This window comes from Macrobrachium nipponense, chromosome 11 (genome assembly GCF_015104395.2).
Source record: "Macrobrachium nipponense isolate FS-2020 chromosome 11, ASM1510439v2, whole genome shotgun sequence".
NCBI lineage: Eukaryota > Metazoa > Arthropoda > Malacostraca > Decapoda > Palaemonidae > Macrobrachium > Macrobrachium nipponense.
The window spans coordinates 30033903-30052825 of NC_061087.1; the positions used below are offsets into that span (position 1 = coordinate 30033903).

The 18923-nt window shown below is 38.5% G+C and overlaps 2 protein-coding genes across 3 annotated transcripts in view; one reads left to right on the forward strand and one right to left on the reverse strand.

Annotated features, from left to right (window-relative positions):
* Positions 1–15996, reverse strand: part of LOC135202774 (centrosomal protein of 97 kDa-like) — a 50612-nt gene extending 34616 nt beyond the window's left edge. Inside the window, 8 exon segments of the mRNA XM_064232267.1 lie at positions 743–961; positions 1448–1562; positions 2047–2242; positions 3867–3968; positions 10478–10636; positions 11297–11454; positions 12805–12837; positions 15941–15996. Coding sequence (XP_064088337.1) covers positions 743–961; positions 1448–1562; positions 2047–2242; positions 3867–3968; positions 10478–10636; positions 11297–11454; positions 12805–12837; positions 15941–15953 — 995 coding nt within the window. The 5' untranslated portion in view covers positions 15954–15996.
* Positions 15997–16127: 131 nt separating this feature from the next.
* Positions 16128–18923, forward strand: part of LOC135202876 (large ribosomal subunit protein eL24-like) — a 33120-nt gene continuing 30324 nt past the window's right edge. For both annotated transcript variants that reach the window (XM_064232364.1, XM_064232446.1), the window contains exons 1-2: positions 16128–16206; positions 16342–16417. In XM_064232364.1, coding sequence (XP_064088434.1) covers positions 16202–16206; positions 16342–16417 — 81 coding nt within the window. In that variant the 5' untranslated portion in view covers positions 16128–16201. The remainder of the gene's footprint in view (positions 16207–16341; positions 16418–18923) is intronic.

Below are 18923 nucleotides of genomic sequence, written 5' to 3' on the forward strand. Positions count from 1 at the left end.
TTTCTCCTACCAAATCCATAAATTTATAAATATAACTAATGACACCACAAATGCATGAATATCATGAGAACCATAACGCATTTCTTTCATGGCTAATCCTTCAGCCACAACATGCTGGTCCTTTTGTCTTTCTTTTGAATTTGCTTGTATATTTCAGAAATGGAAAACATCCTTTTTCAAGTACATTTTGTACGCTACAGGATTTAGCCAAAAGACTATGTTTGAATATTATGTCAATAACTTCTATGAGGGTTAGGTTTTTGTAAATGTGCAACTAATTTCAAGACTGCCACAAACTAGTCAATTATAAGTGCAATCTAAATATCTAGAAATGCTCACAGCACCCATAGGCATCAAATGAAATTCTGATAACAACATTTAAAGAAACACCAAAATATTTTGCAAAATAACCAAGTCACACCAAACCAATATCTTTAACAAAATAATGTACAATTCCTTTCAACATATTGATAATGCAAGCAGCAAAAAATATAAACATGTTGCAAATAAAATACAAGATGCCTATAACGTCTGATAAGAGAAGGAAAAATTATGAAAACATGTCATTATCAATGAGAAATAGTTTACAATACATGCAATACCAGAACAAGAAAATAAAAAAAATAAGCTCTGTGAATCACCTTCAGTGGCAGAGGTCAATTCAACCAGCAAGAAACAAACAAACACTTTTTAAGAAGCAATTTCTGCATGCAGAGTGCTGTTGTTGTTTCAGTGTCCACACCTGTTGTCCTGCCCATTGACTGCGTGTCTGAGGTCATGCTGGTGTTGCTTAGCTAGCTGCAAGATCTTGGCCAACTTATCATCATCATCTGGAAGATCAGCCCCTCCCCAGCCACCACCAGCCAGACACACCCCTGACAAGTATTGTACTAACGCCGCATGCTCTCCTACCTGGAAGCCCCTTCCTTTCCCTTGGGAGTACAACCACTCAGCTTTGAGGCTGGAAAAGAAACAAGTCTTGCTTTAGTAGTGGTACACGTTCCTAGTTTCTGACGGAGGATTTACTTAAAGGGCCAAGCACTAGGACATATGAGGTCACTCGGCACTGAAAAGCAAACAGGGTTAAGAACATTTTAAAGGTGAAACAGGAAGAAAACCTTGCCATTGTACAATGAAACGATTGTCAGGAGAGGGTGGAAAGTAAGATGGAGGAAAGATCTTGTGAACAGAGGTACGATAAAAGAAATGAAAGGGGTTGAAGCTATGGGCAGAGGGGATGCTGAAAAGAACCTTTAGTATACTATCTCTATCAAGAAAATAATGTTCCTAATATTCAAACAAGTATTACAAAGGTTAGCATTGTGGAAAAATTTAGTCGAAAGATGTATAATCATGAAGATATGTTCACTCTGGCATCTTTTTTCCTTCCAGGAGCAAATTTCACATAAATCTTTGGGAGAAATACAAATGCTCTCAAGTTACCAACCTCTCTTTTGGTGTGACTTTATAACCATCAAGGACCTTTAAATTAAGGCACCAATTAATAACATATGGTCGATAATCGAAAGCGAGGAGAGGGCCCATTGGCGTTCCTAGCTCGTCTGAAAAACAGATTAAAAACCTAGGTTAAAACTCCTGTAGACACATTATAAAAAGTCAAAACTCCTGTAGACACATTAAAAAAAGTCAAAAGTCTTTATATTTAAAAATTAAAACTCAAAAAACAAAACAAAATTATTTGAATACAAAACGTCTTCTTAAAAAAAAAATAACATGCAAACAGAAATAAATTAAACTACATAACGCTACCAAAACGTTCACTAAATATGTTCATCAACCTCTTCAAAAACTTCAATCCCAAAGGAACTTAACAGGTGCTATGTTCCAACAATATTCTTAACTTCAATATACTATTTTTTAAAAACTTTTACTCTACGGAAAAAACCATAATATATATATAAAAAAGGCAAACTCCTACGTTTTTCTAAGCAAATTCTATAATATGCAGGCTTTTAAGTCTGCTGGGACAAAAATACCCAAAACAATATATCAAAATCACTGCTTTATCTGCTAATGCTCACTGACCTGTTGGCTGAAGAGGATCCAAACATGGATTGTTTAAAATGGTGACCTGTTCTAAATGATTCAAGTGTGAAAGATTTGAGAGGTCATTCAAATCAGCCAATTGATTATCCGACAGTGTTAGAATAATTAGTCCCGATGGCAAATATTTGTTACACCGATATAACGTTGTAAGTCGGTTGCGATGTAGAAATAATTCCTGTGAGGAGAGAGGCCACGTTTAGTTACAAAGATTGACTTTTACTTGTTTTTATATCAGTCACCTCTAACTGCTAGTTATACAAAAGTTAAGATTAATTTTATTATGGTAACAGATAATGCAGTATTCAGAACAAATGTTGAATAAAAAGGTGCCTATCCATATGCCATCAAACAAATAATGCAGACTCAATAACTATAACAATACAACGGCAATTACTCCAGAGTTTCTTAAAACTTCTTATTGTTGGAAAGAAGTATGCTTAAAGGGAAACAACATAATCTCACACAGGTATGAAAATGAAAAAAGAAAAGGAGGACCTTTTGTACTGGATACACTCATCCTGTCTAACCTACCTAGCTGATAACCAATAGTGCTCCAAACTCTAAGGGGCTAATAATTCATGTAAACCTAAAAATTATTTCCAACTCTTACAGTATTTTTATTTTGATGCAAAAAATGCACCCTCATCAAAATATACTAAAAGTCAAATTTGTACAATAATAAATATACTGGTGACTCAAATCATGAATAACCTTGTGTAAAATGTGTCTACTTCTCATTTCAACATTCTCATTACCATATAACAACAAACCAACCAAAGACATCAAGAAATAACAAAGACAAGACAATCCACCCACTTTTGAAACATTATTAAATACTTAAATACAATGAAAAAAACAGTACATTTACACTTGCATATTAGTACATACAACAGTTACATTCGATGGAAAGTATGAAGTCTTTCCCACAGAATTTTACAAATCCTACATTTGGTGTAACAAGAAATCAACTCTTGCAGTCAAAGCCAATAATAACCACCTATCAGGTCAATAAGATCATCAGTAACCTGCAAAAGGATGCTCTGGGAATCTTGCATTGTCACTAAATTCTTATATTAATTTGAATTATGATTTTACTTTGGCAGGTCACCAGGACCAGCTAAGGAATAGTTTTTAGTTCTGCTGGAGCTCAGTCACATCCTGTACTTCATTTACAATGTCCTTTTCTAATCCATTTCACATTTGGTGGAACAACAACTACAGCACTACCCTTAGGAACACCAGACAAGAAGTGCCTAGAATCACTACACAAAAATTTAATCAATTCTCTAAAACAGATCATCACTTTTATAGTGCGCAAGAGATCAGATGCGTAGCCTCTTTACTTGGGCGTCACCAAGTGGCAGTATGTTTTTTTTTTTTTTTATACAAGCTTCATATGCCCTTAATTACAAGTTTAACCCTCTTCACTTGTCTGAGATTGGAAGCAGCTGATGGGTCAATAGCTTATTTTGTGTTCTAATCCCTCATGAGAAAACCCATGACTGCTTTGGAGTGATGGACACTAACTAAATGTGCTTAAACCTTTTCTTATGTACACATACATAGTCAGGTGACTGTACAATTTAACCGTCTAACTAAAATTCTCAGTAGTTTAGATTGCAACCCAACTAGCACTACTCAATTTTTATAATGCAGTTTGCATGTTGATATTAAAGGTGATAAACTCCACACTTTTCACACTAAGAAAGACCAACGACTAATCGTGAAATATAATTAAGAGAAATCAAGTTTACGTAAAAGACCAGTTAAGATAACACAAGAAAAATACATATACTAACCTTAAGATTCTTTAACATAGAAAGGTCATTTATATGTGAAATATAGTTGCCAGACAGGTTAAGGTGCTCTAGTGTTTTGTTATTGCTCAAACCTTCTATAGTCTGCAAAGAAATAGGATCAAAATGAATTTTTTTTTATTCTGAGTAGAAATATGATATTGTTATGATACAATAAAGTTTGTTCATACTTACCTGGCAAGATATATATATAGCTGTATTTCTGAAGTCCGACAGAATTTTGAAAAACTTCCGACACACCGCAGTGGTCAGGTCCAGTGGTAGTACCCATTCCCGCCGCTGGGAGGCGGGTATCAGGAACCATTCCCATTTTCTATTCATAATTTTTATTTCCACTGTCCCTGAGGGGAGGTGGGTGGGTACTTGATTATATATATCTGCCAGGTAGTATGAACAAACTTTATTGTATCATAACAATATCATTTTGTTCATGAAACTTACCTGTCAGATCATATATATAGCTGAATCCCACCTTTGGAGGTGGGAAGGGACAGAATAAAGAGGATTTTAGGAAACAAATGCATGCAGATGATTTACATCTTGGTTCCACCTGTTAGCATAGCTGGCTTCGTGGTTACTGCCACGTAAGTCTGCTTGTGCTACTAGAGTTGCCAGCGAGGTAGAGACCTATATAGCTGGTGCACTCCAGATGATCTGTCAACATGGGGCGAGACCACGACGTGACTAGACCATATTGACCATACCATGAGGGCTAAGAAGTAAAATAAATATATATATATATATATCACCACCTGACCAACCTAGCCAAGTTAAGGTGTTTTACTAAGGCTTAAGAGTTAAGAAGTCGCCGTTGTCGGCGACTCATCAACTAAATTAAGAGCTCTTCCTAACCATTTTCTACAGGATAGGATGAGTGGTACTTCTTGCCCCCAAGATTGTGTCTGCAGACACGTATGGCCCTAGCGAGCAGCAGATCTCATATGCCATCTTCACATCTCGCAGGGAGTGTGAAGTGAACACAGAGTTGCTTCGCTAAAACATGGTACTCAGGATGTTACTGAGTGCCATGCTCTGTTGAAATGCTTCGAGGCCGCGCCCTCACCTCGTGAGCATTTAGATAAAAAGATTTCAAATCTTTGTGCAAACACAAATGAAGGAGCATTTTTGAAAGAACTCCTTAACACTAAAGCCAGGGTGTTCTTCGATATGGGCAAGTCTGGTCTTTTTTCGGAACACTGCAGATTGCCCGAATGACTTCGACTTTCTTGAGTTTTATGTAGATAAAACTTGAGAGACCCGACAGGGCACAGGACTCTCTCTGGCTCCTGCCCACTAACTTGTGCCATCCTTGATTCACCAAGCTTCTGGCCCAAGGACAAAACGGGTTTTTTCCACTTCTTAGGCCACAACGGAAGGCTTAGAGAGCACACCGCCTTGTCTTCTCTAAAGCCAAAACTTGTGACGATGGCTTAAAATTTCACTAACCCTCTTTGTCGTATCTAGGGTGGTTAGAAGAAGGCCTTCCTGATCACATGCAAAAGTTAACAGGTAGGAGAGGTTCGAATGCTTTAACATCAAGAACTTCAGACTCCGTCTAAGTTCCATATTGAAAGCTTCGATCTGGACATGCACAGTCAGTCCGTCTGTACTAAAGTCAGGTGACCGACCAGTGACCAGTCAGACGAATCAAGGACAGCAAGGCTGTACCCTGAAGACCCATAAGGCACTATCTTCGCTGAAGAATGAGTGTCTGGACTGCCTGGGCGATTCAATCTAAGCAAACCTTGGGGGTGTATCACGCAACCCAACGTCGTCAGCGGAATCAACTGACTCGAGCTTCTTGGGCGCCATTAGAAAGGAGCGAGGAGCATAAAAGGCGATTCAGTCCCGAAGGAAGAATGCCTGACAGTCCAAACCTGGTCTCATGTTACAACGATCATCGGGGGTGTATAAAACGCAACTGACTTCGTCAACAAGAAAAGAAACTCAGGGCTACTATATGTCGCCTGATCTCGCACGAGTGTCTGACTCCGAGAAACAGGTGAGACAAAAAGTAGATGGTGAGCGAGTTTCGAGATTCCACAGAACTCAAAAATCCGTGAAGGGCTTTGTTGTTTGACAGACGCAAATCTCTGAGCCCAAAGGGCCGTCAACAACATATTTTGCATATTCTTTAATAGTTGTGACTGCCAGCTTATTTTCCCATCCCATTTTCAGACGGGTAAAAGGAAAAGGAAGACGGTAATCTTATTCCTGTCAACCTCTCGATAGTCTGAACGTAGTCAGACTCAGAGCGGAGAGGTTATAGGTACCTTTCGAGTTAGAGTAGACCGACTCTCTCGGAAAAGGTCCTTGGAAAGTGAACTAGGAAATATGTGACCTCTGTGAATCCAGGATTCTGAAGGCCAACATGGGGCGATCAGCGTCATTGTCGCTCCCTGTGACGTCATAAATCCTCTTATTACATTTTCCTAAGCGATTGAAAAAGGGGGGAAAAAACAAAAAAAAAAAAAAAGAAAAAAAAAAAAAACTAAACAATCCATCCCCGTTCAATATCATAGGATGGCGTTTAATGGTACCGATCCCGGATCGAGAATAGGGAGCGAGAAAAGAAGCCGCCTCTTCGTCCTCAACATATCGAAGAGAAGAATGAAAGGGCGTCCCTAAAGTCTACACAACTCTCAACTTACTTCTAAAGAAAGATTCCACTCGGAAGTGAATAATTGCTTGCCTCGATCGAGACGATCGTACGGACTTTTGCAATCCTGTAACGAACCTGTAGAGGATCGTACATTTTACGCCTGTTTGTTATAATAGGCTCTTTCTCGTAAACTCGAACAAGGACCGAGCGAAGATACTTCTTAAGATATGAGAGAGCTGTGGAATATCAGAGTTGATCTGGACCACTGGTTCCAAAAACTCGTTTCGAGGACTGGAGGGGGACTACCGAATCGCTTTACTTCTTTCAGATTAAGATCCAGGACATCTGAAAACCCATCCAGATGTCCGGCACCTTCTTTTCTATCACCTCAGGTGATAGACGCACTGAGAGATGTTCAGAATCATTGCTAGATCTTGAATAATATTTCAGTTTTCCCGGTAGGGAAAAAACTGTGGTCTAATTGCAGTCTATTCGGGGAAACAAACTTTCTTCAGGAAGGAAATGGTCCCCAGCAAGCTCATCCATTCCCTCCCCGAGTATGCTTACTTCCCTAAATAAGGCTGCGCTTTGCCTAAGCAGAGAGCAATAAAAGTGCAATGTTGCGGTAGGACTCGTAGTTCCATACCGTGCGGTAACGAGCACCGAAAGGATTAAGAGATAAACTCTGTGAAACATAGTAAGGCAAAACGAATGCAACGTTTATTCATTCACGTAAGAAATCCCCTCAATCTTAGGCTAAAGTCCGTGATTGTAGGACAGATACAGTTAGTCAGTCAATCCCGCAGGAGAGACGTAACCGTCAGCACAGAGATACGGTTAGTCAGTCAATCCCGCAGGAGAGAGAGACGTAACCTACCGCGCATGACAGCGCACGATCTGTCACTGAATACTGGCTCGGTTGGACTGGCAGACAGCGTGACAGCAGCAGCAAGCAGCTTACGAACGTCGTCTCTTAACTTTATGTCTGGGTTGCCAGCTACCCTATTCTACGAAGAAATAGGTCCGTATTTTTTGAGCAAAGACTCTCAAGCTGGTATATTTAAGCGAAACAGAAAACGCTAAAATATAGATGCGTTTGTGTCGTCAGAAACACTACCATACAACGGTAAAAGATAAATCGGAAACTCCTGTTAGGCTGCAGGGAGTAACGATTAAATGTCCTTAAAATAGACAACAGACCTCTCGGTTGCCATCCGAAGAGGTAACTACAGCAAGCGTATATGACTTGAACCAACCAGAAGTAAAAATAACGCAAGGCAAAAAATGAAATTATATCACAATAAAGTTTGTTCCTACTTACCTGGCAGACATATATATAGCTGAATTCGAATACGCTACATACATATCTGACAGGCAAGTTTCATGAACAAAACTTAAGAGAATCGAAGCAGTCGAAGCAGTCAGCTCAAGCTTCTTATGTTATTGGACATAAGCGTTCATTGACGTAGTCTACAAGTCTATTTTCTTGTACGAGTCTGCGAATGACGAATGAGAGCTCTTCCGAATCTTGTCAATAAGAGCTTATTCGCTTACGCAAAATCAAGTTAATGAGATGTTTGTCATGAGAACTAACCCATTTACGGGACAAAGAGATATTTTTGTCAAGAGGGGATACCCACTTACTTGACAAAACGAAAGTATATTGTCAATGGGGGAAAGTCACTGAATTGACAAAACGTAATCCCCCAAAAGGTGGGAGGTTCGAGCATTTAATTTTTCCCGATTCCCGATCTCAAAACGAGGAAGGGGCAAGAATCCTGTTAAGAGACTGGGCTTACGGCAAGTAGGACGACGATGTTCAATTCGGCAGCGTAGTCCCGACTAGAAACTAACAAAATCTATCATCTGAAAACCTTTCAGATGGGGTAAAAAGCTTGGAAAATTATCCTGGGAAGAGGAGAAACTCTCCAACCAGCTTCCTCTCCTTATCCCAACTAATGCCTGCTAAAGCTTAAAATTATTGGCAGTATGGCAAAGGAAGTCCTGTCTTGCGCTTTCCTGAAGAGCGTCCTTTTTGATGATGCACTTTGCAAAGAATCCTACTGAACAAGTTGCCGAGAGTCCTGACGTGCAGGACATCAGCCTTACATAACCCGTAACTGCCTTTAGCGCAAAGTCTTGACTGCGGTATGGCACTTAAATTTATTGGCAGAATGGCAAAGGTTGCGTAGAGCAAAACGAGATCTTCCTTAACTCCATCCACCTATGCGAAAAGCATATTAATTGACAGAGACCTCTTGAATTCACGAAACCCGATGTCTTGCTGGTTTCGAAGAAGAAGTTGTCTGTTCACTTTAAGCTTCCTCCGAAGCACTGCCTACTTCACATTCTTTGCAGGTGAGGTAGAAGGTATCACCGAAGGTAGAGGTAAAAATTCTTTAGGCCCAAATCTGAAACAAGAGCTTGAAGAGTTCAACAGAAACGTTCAGCCAGGCGACACACCTGGCGTGCGCTGGTGCACGCTCGGCGTCCACTTGAAGCGCGCTCGCGCGTCTGGAGCGCGCTCGGCGTCCACTGGCGCGCACGGAGCGCGCTTGGCGTGCACTCGCGCGCGCCGTGGAGTCCATCCGAGCGTCCCAGGCGTCCGCTCTCAAAAGCTTCCTGCTACTATGACTTCTTTTACGTATTTCTCGGTGGAAAGACGGACACGAGTTCAGGCGACGTTCGCCTTCTTACTTCTCACTGAAACGCATACGAGAGAGAGAGAGGACGTGAAGCGTCCTCTTCTATCAAGCTTCTATTTAGAGGGCGCGAGTCCTTCCGAAAGCTCCAACCCCTGCACGGAGAGGACGCTTCGGAGGACGAGAAGCAAACTTTCAGGATTCGTGCACGCGCACGCACTTTGGCAGTATGGGGATTTTCATCAGTAACTGCCGAAGGCACGCCAGATCGGTGGGGGTTCCTTGTAACCCTCCTTCGGCTTTCGACATGCTCCCTCCCCAGGTCCCTGGGAGTCAAGCAGAGGTCCAGGCCTAGAGGCGAAACGAGGCCGTCTGACGCACCCTCCACTACACAAAGGGGTATCACTGCACTTCTGCACTTCACTTTTACTCTCTAAGCAAGCACTTTCGATTCTAAGTTACGAATCGAAAGAGTATAAGAGAAAGGGCAATTCCTCTACAGACACTGCTTAGGGCCCGAAGGCAATATTGCAGGGTTAGGAGTAACAATTACAGAAGTAGCACTTCACAGCAATGAAGAAGAGCGAGCACCTCTCGTCATACATATCATACGGGTAGGCCATACTACAGGGTTAGCAGGTTAAAACAGTCTACAGGTTAAGTTAGCAGGTTCTACTCTGGATTTTGTACTGATTAATTGCGTACATACGAATCATACGTCTTCCTTACGGAATAGAACAAAGTCTCACACTCCTTACATGACAAATCTCAACAAAGAAGGAAGACCCATACCCCTCGTACATACCAAGTGCGGATCTACCGAAGCTTTCGGTAGCCACACCCTATCTTTGCAGACAACCCCGTCTGAAACTAGCCTAACTAGATTCAGATATTTTAAAGCAAAAATGAATCAAATTCAAATCATTTAAGATAGCGTATGCCTAGCCACAAATCCAAGTAAATAATCAAAAGACAATTAGGATACTTAGCGGCAATGAAGTTTCCAAAATCCTAAGACGGAGGTACTGAAAACAGGTGTTTTCAGCACCGGCGACAGAAAAATTATGAATAGAAAATGGGAATGGTTTTCCTGATACCCGCCTCCCAGCGGCGGGAATGGGTAACTAACCACCTGGCCGACCACTGCGTGTTTGTCGGAAGTTTTTTAAAATTCTGTCTGTTGGACTTCAGAAAAATAAAACAGCTATATTATATATCTGACAGGTAAGTTTTGCCATGAACAAATATATAGTTTCATACATCAATGCTTTCCACTCAAGTTGACTGTATATTTAAGTGAGAATGAAGTTTATATGATCAACATTTTTAGCAATCAATATTGTACTCACCTTTATCCTATTACCAGCCAAATTTAGATGTATGAGATGTGCCAATTCCCTCATACCCTCTACCTGTACAATGTTGTTATTTGGAAGATTGAGCACGCGTAACGAGTACATGCGTGCAAACCAGTACATTCTAACCACTTGGTTGTTGGCAATAGATAGCTGAAAATAAATTAATTCACAAATTAGTATGCATTTATCAGGTCTCCTAAATGCTGAATGGATATAAATTGAAAAGTATTTGCAATACTTTCTTGTACTGGTTTTTAAAACAATGCTATGTCAAGTTAAGTTTGGTTTGTATTTAAATAAAGATAAGATGTATGTTCTACAGTTCCGAGACTGTGTATCAATTTCTGTCTGCATCAATTTATTCAACAAATCTATGGGAATAAGGAAGTGGGCAAATACAAGTGAGAAATGAAGCATTCACAAGATGAGCACAAATATGCATTGTTTGGTATTATTAAGTATGTGTACTATGGAATAGTATCTCATTCCTATGTGAGGGAGACTTTCATATGTCCTGTATCTTAGGGAGAGAGAGAAAAAAGTATCTCTTACAAATATTTTGCTACTTTATTTACTATGCTCAATTTCTTTGTAAAACTTATTCGGGGAAGACTGTTACTTAATTTGTGGCTATATAAATACAAAATTACCTCTCAGAACGTGTAAATGTTAATACAGAAAAGTTATACACAGACACTATATTATTTATGAACAGTTACTCTAAAGTTAGACAGAAATATATATTCATATTTAATTCATACACCATCTACAGTATCCTGAATAAAAGAAAACAAGACGCATAGTTCTTACCCTTTCCAGTTCTCCATAGCTGTCAAGGTTGGCTAAATTCTGTAGATAATTATTATCTAAAACGAGTGCTGTGGCATACGCCTGGTTTGCTGGCGCTTTCTCGAGTCTCTTGAGTCTTCTGCCACACAGGTCTAATACTACTTCTGAGTCACTGGCAACTGAAAGAACAGTTTGGCATGGTATTAAAACATTTAAAATAACCCATCATCTAGCATTAAATAATAATAAAAAAAAAATGCTTTGCCTCCTAAATACAAACAATTGCTCTATTTTGGTTTAGTAGATAATAATAACTTGCCAGTAACATCCTTTTACCAGTTTTGATATGGAAGACCCTGCTATGAATTTCAAATGTCACGTGACAGGTCCTCTCACCAACCTGCACATCCATTTTTTGCTTTGACCTGCAGACTTAGGACACTTTCTGCAAACAATGGCAGCACCAGACAATATATCTCCCAAGTACAGTAATGTGAAAAACAGAGTCTGGGATCATCAGCAACTCGTTTATGTTTCTTGGCTACCTTTAGTTTTCATCACGTTCGGATTATTAGTCAAGGCAGAGTGAATTAGAGCTGAATAGTCTCTGTGAAAGTGCTGTAATTAAGTCATTATGAACCCATCAATCATAACCCACCTTATATGTAAAGGACTCTCCAGTTGTAAAAACGATATTATTTAGATCAAAAGAAATCACACAATTTAACAATATTTACTGTTGAAATTGAGCAAATATTCATATGAGTAAAGCCTAACGAAGTACAAAGAATATCCATTGGTAAAAGGGAGAAAAAAACATTCAAGATGGAAATAAAATAAAGGCAATGTTACACTTTGCAGAAGCATTACAAGCTATTAAGAATGCCATTAATTTTACTGCCAAGAAGGCCAATCTACAGATATAAATTCAAGGAAAGAAATAGTCCAGTAAGGACAAGTGTACCATAATGACACTTTAAAAGAATGATAATGTTTCTATACAAGTAGGAAATACTAGCTTGCTTTCAGGGTATAGGCTCTATAGATGTATATTCAAACTTCCTGCTGAAATAAAGCCTGTGGAAAAGCATAACAAGTCATCATCTGTTAACAGTCTAGATAAAATTGACCATCCGTTTGAGCAATCTCATCAAAAAGATGAGATCATAAGAGTAAGGGGAGAAAAGACTTTCTTATGATGAAACCTGTGAAGTTTGGTATGTAGTACTAAAATACTGTTTTGTACTTTGCAAGAGCACTCAATGCTCTAAAATGTTTCATGTAACACTACTCACTTGAGCTCTTATGACTTTTGTTACTTACACTGAGTTTTAACATTTGCCAACATGATATCCAATAGATGAACTCTAAAGCTGACAAGTGCTAAACATATGTGCCATAAGGAAAACTTGTTATATTTTATAAAAACTTATAAATATATATGTTTGAAGATTCTGGGCTATTCAACTAACTAACTAAGAGTTTCAGTAAAACTGAGGCTTTTCTTAATAGCTATAAACCATCCTTACCTGTATCATCTTGTCCTTCATCCTTTTCCTCTCCTAAAAGAAAGAAAAAAAAAGTATGAGATAAAGTGGAACAAAGGCTGTTGTCACACAAAAACTAAACAATTGCAAAATGAATACAAAAGTAACAGTTTCTATTATAATTTTAACAGGAACATCTTCAAGGCTAATCTAATATCTGCATAATAATAACTGACTTCTACTTTGCTGTATCTCCCTTGAAACCCGGTTATACAAATTAGCTACCAATGATCTTATTATTTATAGTTGACAATGTAAGTGTTTTAGTTAAAGGCTAGAATATTATTTACCTAACTTTGGATGTAGAAATAATTCATGTCAATTGAAAAGTAGAACTGATGAACTAACTATAAAACAGCATTAACCTTTGAAAATGAGTACTAGTAAAAATATGAATTGATTTCTTATTTAGGAGTAACCCTACTCTCTTTATATTGAGATGTCATGTTTGATTCATACTCTTCTTCCTGTCAGTAACATCTGACATTCCTTCCCTTATGATTTACTTTACTACCATACTATTACCGTACATTTCGGCGTATAAGTCGACCGGAAGATAAGTCGACCCCCCAATTCTGAGTAAATTTTTATGTTTTTAACTAATATCGGGTATATTAGTCGACCTATAAAATGTGAGGCCAGCCATACGCTCAAAATAAGCAGCAGGGTAAAACCTATCATATAAAATAACCTGAATGTTATTACAGTACATATGTTGCTCTACTTATCATTAGAAATACAGGTAATATACTCGGTATATTAACAAATCTACTTAATATATAAAAGATGAATATACCGGCAAATATGATTAGAAATGACGAAACGAAAGATACGTTAATCGAGTGTAATGTAAACAAACAAAGCGCTAAGTAACGCTGCATAACAGCCTACGTATATATGTATGTACAAACTGCCACTCAAGTTAATGTTTTGATTGGGTTGTTAAAACGACGTGCCAGTATTTTATCATGATGTTGGAATATTCCTTGACCATTGGTTCTTCTATGGCATAAACAGGCTCATTTGAAGGAAAGTGAACCTACAGATGATTCACCAGATTCAAACTGGGATCCTGATGAAACCGTGAATGATAATTTGTTTGATGAATTGTTTAATTAAAGTGACTCAAGTAATTTTGAAGGATTTTAAATACATATTTACTATTAAATACAAATTTTTTTTATTTTATTTAGTGATAAATAAAGATTTCATTCCATAAATGTTTTTGAACAATACCCCGGTAAATACAAAACTGTCAGTGAACGCATCCTTCTCAATAACTGTACTACAAATGGCTATGCAATGTTTACACTTGCTGTGCGATTGGGGTTTCTTCAAGCTACTTTGATTTTTTTCATTTTATTTAAGGTAATGGATGTTCTAATGTATTATTATTGTCGTATTACAGTGTGAAATGTTTTAAATACTGGTAATATTTACATACATAGTTACCTCAACAGGGCTGTCATTGTTATTAGCCAACTGTAAAGCCTGGATTCCTGTACCGATATGCCAAAATAATAAAGATTCACTTTTTTTTTTACCGTTAGATAAGTCGACCCCCTAATTTTGGCATGATTTTTTGGGGCTAAAGGGTTGACTTATACGCCGAAATATACGGTAGTTCATTCATCAAATGTATTAAACAAAGGTTTCTTTAGTTATATAGGGTAATTATTTGTTCATTATGTGTTTGTAAAGTTGCCTATTCATTTGCAACTGAAGCTGAAAGAATAACATAGCTTATCAGTCATTTAAGGTCATTCTAAACCTGGTAAAATGTTTTGATGGTCAAGATTTCAACTAACTTTATATTTAAGTCTATTGCAAATTCTTGGCCAACTGATTAAATTTAGTCTACTGGCCCATGTTTAATAATGTGGTAGGAGGGAAGGGCAAAGTTATGTTGCTATGTCTTTGTTTTTCACTCTTTGCAAGCCCCATTTCTCAATGAGGAAACAAGTCAGGCTATCACTTTATGATGAAGATTAATACAAATGGTATATAAGAACCACAACAAAACTATGCTAGATTATCAGAGGACCACATTTCATTTTGTTTGAATAGTGTTTTTACGTTGCATGGAACCAGTGGTTATTCATCAGCAACGGGACCAACGGCTTCACGTGACTTCCGAACCACGTCGAGCGTGAACTTCTATCATCAGAAATACACATCTCTCACACCTCAATGGAATGCCCAAGAATAGAACTCGCCACCACAGAGGTAGTGCGCCAACACCATACCAACCACGCCACTGAGGCCAAAATTATAAGTATTATAATCCACGTTATGATATTCACTGCCCACACCAGACCACTGTCCTAAATTCATATGGCTCACGCAAATTATTTGTGAATCCTTTTAATATGGGCAGGTTATGTGGGATAACCTTTGTTAAGTCTATTCTTACTTCAATAAACTGGCCAGAGTGGAGACAACAGACATTCTTTTCTGGCCTGAAACTGGTGCAAAATTGGGTTTACATTTCCCAACCAGATAGCCTAACCTAATATAGCCTGGTCAGGCATAACGTACAAAAGCTCAGGGGTAGCCTAAGCCCTAATCTAGCCTAACCCTGTTGAATAACCCTTTATACTAAATACACATGAAATAATCTCATGTATAAAAAACTGGAATGCTTTAAAATGGGATATGCGTACCATCCAAATGGGTCCCCGTACGTTTAGGGTCTCGTCCCAGCATGGGGTGGCCTGGCTGACCAACGTCCCTGCCCTGCCCACTAGCCGCAACCCACAAACAGGGCATCCCATGGCCTATGCCCTTTGGCAAAAACCGGAAATGGGGAGAGAACGCGGCAACGGTACCCTACTGAGAGACCTAGGGCGCCATTGGGCGAACAGGCTTTAATTGAGGAATGTGCGTCTTAATGTCAGACGCGAAATATTAAGGCTGGGTGGAAACCCCCTTCGAGAGAAAAGACCATTTATATTTATTGATCTCCTTCTCCTTCTCTCTGGCGACGCTGATATTTCTGAGCGTTCCCTTGAGGAAATTCCTCTCGTGCTTCGACGGACGGACTCCAATCGAAGGGGAACGACGCCGCGGCGAGAGATTAACGGACAGCTTTCAGCGAATTTTCTAAAATAGTACATACCTGAGGAGGCCATATTTAAGCGCCAATGTTTTGGTTGGCTTTCGTAGGAAATCGATGATATATTTTGATTTTCAATTTCTTCGTTAAGGGAGATATTTAACATTTTATATTAAAATATTATATATAAAATATTATTATAACCAAATACTGTAATAAATACTCGATTGTAAATAAAAAATAATAACACATTTATACGAAATCGAGACTCGGCTCGGCATTCATTTGTTTACATCAGCTCTTTCCGAGTTGTAGTGCTTCAAGATGAAGTAGGTATCCCCAGCCAATCGTAACTTTTATCGAAGAATATCTGCACCATCTTGTGTTATATTGAAGTCAGCTTGACAAAAACGAAACAATGTTGTTCACGGTTATTTATTTTAGCTTCTCTACGTTCTTTTCAGGTTACAACTGTGTCATTACAGTGGATACAAGATCTATCCCGGCCATGGGAAAACCATGGTCCGGACGGATGGAAAGGTATGTTATATATTTAATTTATCTTGTGTTTCGTTTTAAGAACTGTAATTAATATAGGATTAATTAAATTACATTTAGACTTAATTATCCTCACTACAGTATGGTAAATAACGCCAGTTTTGCCTATGCCAAGGACAAGGCAATGCGATTTTGCCAGGTAATCTCGTCGCTACGTTTGTATGGGGCCACAATTTGTCATTTTCATTATAAAATTCTTCCATTACGACCTTTATCTGCTTCGTAACTTTTATATTTTATCATATGGTTTTTTTAAATCTTATTTTGACTAATAATTTTATATAAATCGCTAATAATGACTGGTTTTAACCTCCAGTCTCTGAACGAATACACTTTAGGATGTGAATACCTTGTGGTACCGAAGAAGAAATAACTTCAAAATGGTACTCAATAGAAAATATACGTAAAACACTCATAAAACCACATATTCTGAAGTTTACTGAGCCAAGGTAGATCTCATAGGGAACTGCTTCCAAACGCAAATTGTCTTTAGACTCTTAGCCAAGGTGATGCAACAGGTACAAAGTAGGCTACCTTATGTATCTAATCCAGAAGTTTTAAAATAGCTGTTGAAAGGGTCCTGGACCAGTGACTAAATTGCTTTATCACCCAGCATGGAGATGAACACATGGTGAAGGTTTACTGAAGACCCATCTTGGTAATTCTAAGCCCTCATTCCACGGTAAAGTAGACTAGGGGGAAACATCACAACAGGCCAACCCTCATCACGGTAGACGGGTCTTATTCACTCGATATTTAATTGGTGAAACATGAATACAATTGCAACTCTAAGCATACCATTTAAAAGACTGAAGTTCGTCATATTGTGATATATGAAAGCCCCATACGAACTAAAATAAGCATGTGAGCTCTTCGTAAAATATGTTTTCAAGGCAGTTTTGAAATCCAATATGGCGGCTACGTTTTTCATGGACGGTTCTCATCAGTGACGGACACCATCTTTCCCCAGCCTTCCCAGCACTCATTTGAACAATGTTAGCGTATGTATGTAACGTTTATTGATCTTACTCAAGATTGCAGTTGTAATCAGCACAATAAAACAACATTTTGTTGCCTATATTAGTGAAAGTATGAAACTTGTTATTCCCGGGGTTATGGTTGGAACTGAATTCATTCTTACCTTGTAATCGGCAGTTTTTATCCTTACTGCCATCACAACTGAAACTCCACAGTGCTTATTTGATTGTTATTATACACATTTTGGTCTCAGTTCACTCCACATTGCACTTTAAACCCGTTGCTGTTCCTGGTTTCTAAGCGCGCGCGCCATAAACACAATTACAAACAGCAGACGACGACAGACGACGAAACTGCAAAGTTTTATTCCCTAAACTGTTTACTTTACTCGTTATTTAGTTTAAATTTACATTGTTATTTAAAAATTTTGATTTAGGGTAAAACATCAAAGCAGGCCACGCAGGCCAGCTACCATCAGTGCAAGCCACCCTCCGAAAAAGTACATTATAACGCGTCCTGACACCCGAGATGGGCATCAGTCGCGACTTGTTGTTGGTGAGAAACGGAGCTAAAGACCTCTACTCTCCTTTCGAAGTAAGTATTTTCCCCAAAGTTAGAAATTAAGGCCAAATTTTAAGATTTAAACAGAGGGTACTGAAAATGGCGCCCACGGCAGTGGAAATCTCACAAAACGCTTTAGAAATTTTTACTTACAACTAAAATGTTTCGAAGATTGACGCCATCTCGATGTTTACGGAGTAGCTTGTGTCAATAAACTACCATTTCCTGTGATAAATCCGCACACCACTTGTACCCACAGACGCTGGAGCACTTTATCACAACAATCGAAACCACGATTTCTCATCAACAACAAGCCAGGCGTAAACAGCTGTTGGGGTAGAAGATGACGAGAAGCGTTCTCTTGGCTAATTTTTAAATAAGTAGTAAAACATCAATATTTTACATATTTATGATGATTAATTTGAAAATATTCGTTATTGAAAAAGTAACTCGCCTCTGACTCAAATTTAAGTAATTATTTTTCTGAATTAGAACGTTCTTTCAAGTTCTGTATTATGACGTCACGGCATCTTGACTTTCGTACCTATTGTAAAATAATTGCTATACTCAACTGTCATTGCAGAACAGTTTACCAGTTATTCGTGCAGATTGTTATCAGCTATACATGTAATTGTTATAATCGTAATGCGCATATATATCTTATTATTTACTTTTTGGATATATGAAGATGTTTTACTGCTGGATTATCGCCGTAGTGTGACGCAATCGTTTTCGGTCCATGGGCCTCTGTCTGTTTTCGCACCATAAGAAATTATGGGGCCGAATTTGCAATGACCAGAAAGTCGTTAAAAGAGGAAAGTTAGCATTGAGGGGCATATGTTTTGACTGAGAAAAATACAAATTTATTCAATAGCTACTTGTAAAAAATACTTGGTTATAAAAAAAACTTGATGACACTAACGCAGCATGTCTACTATGGGTTTCAGAG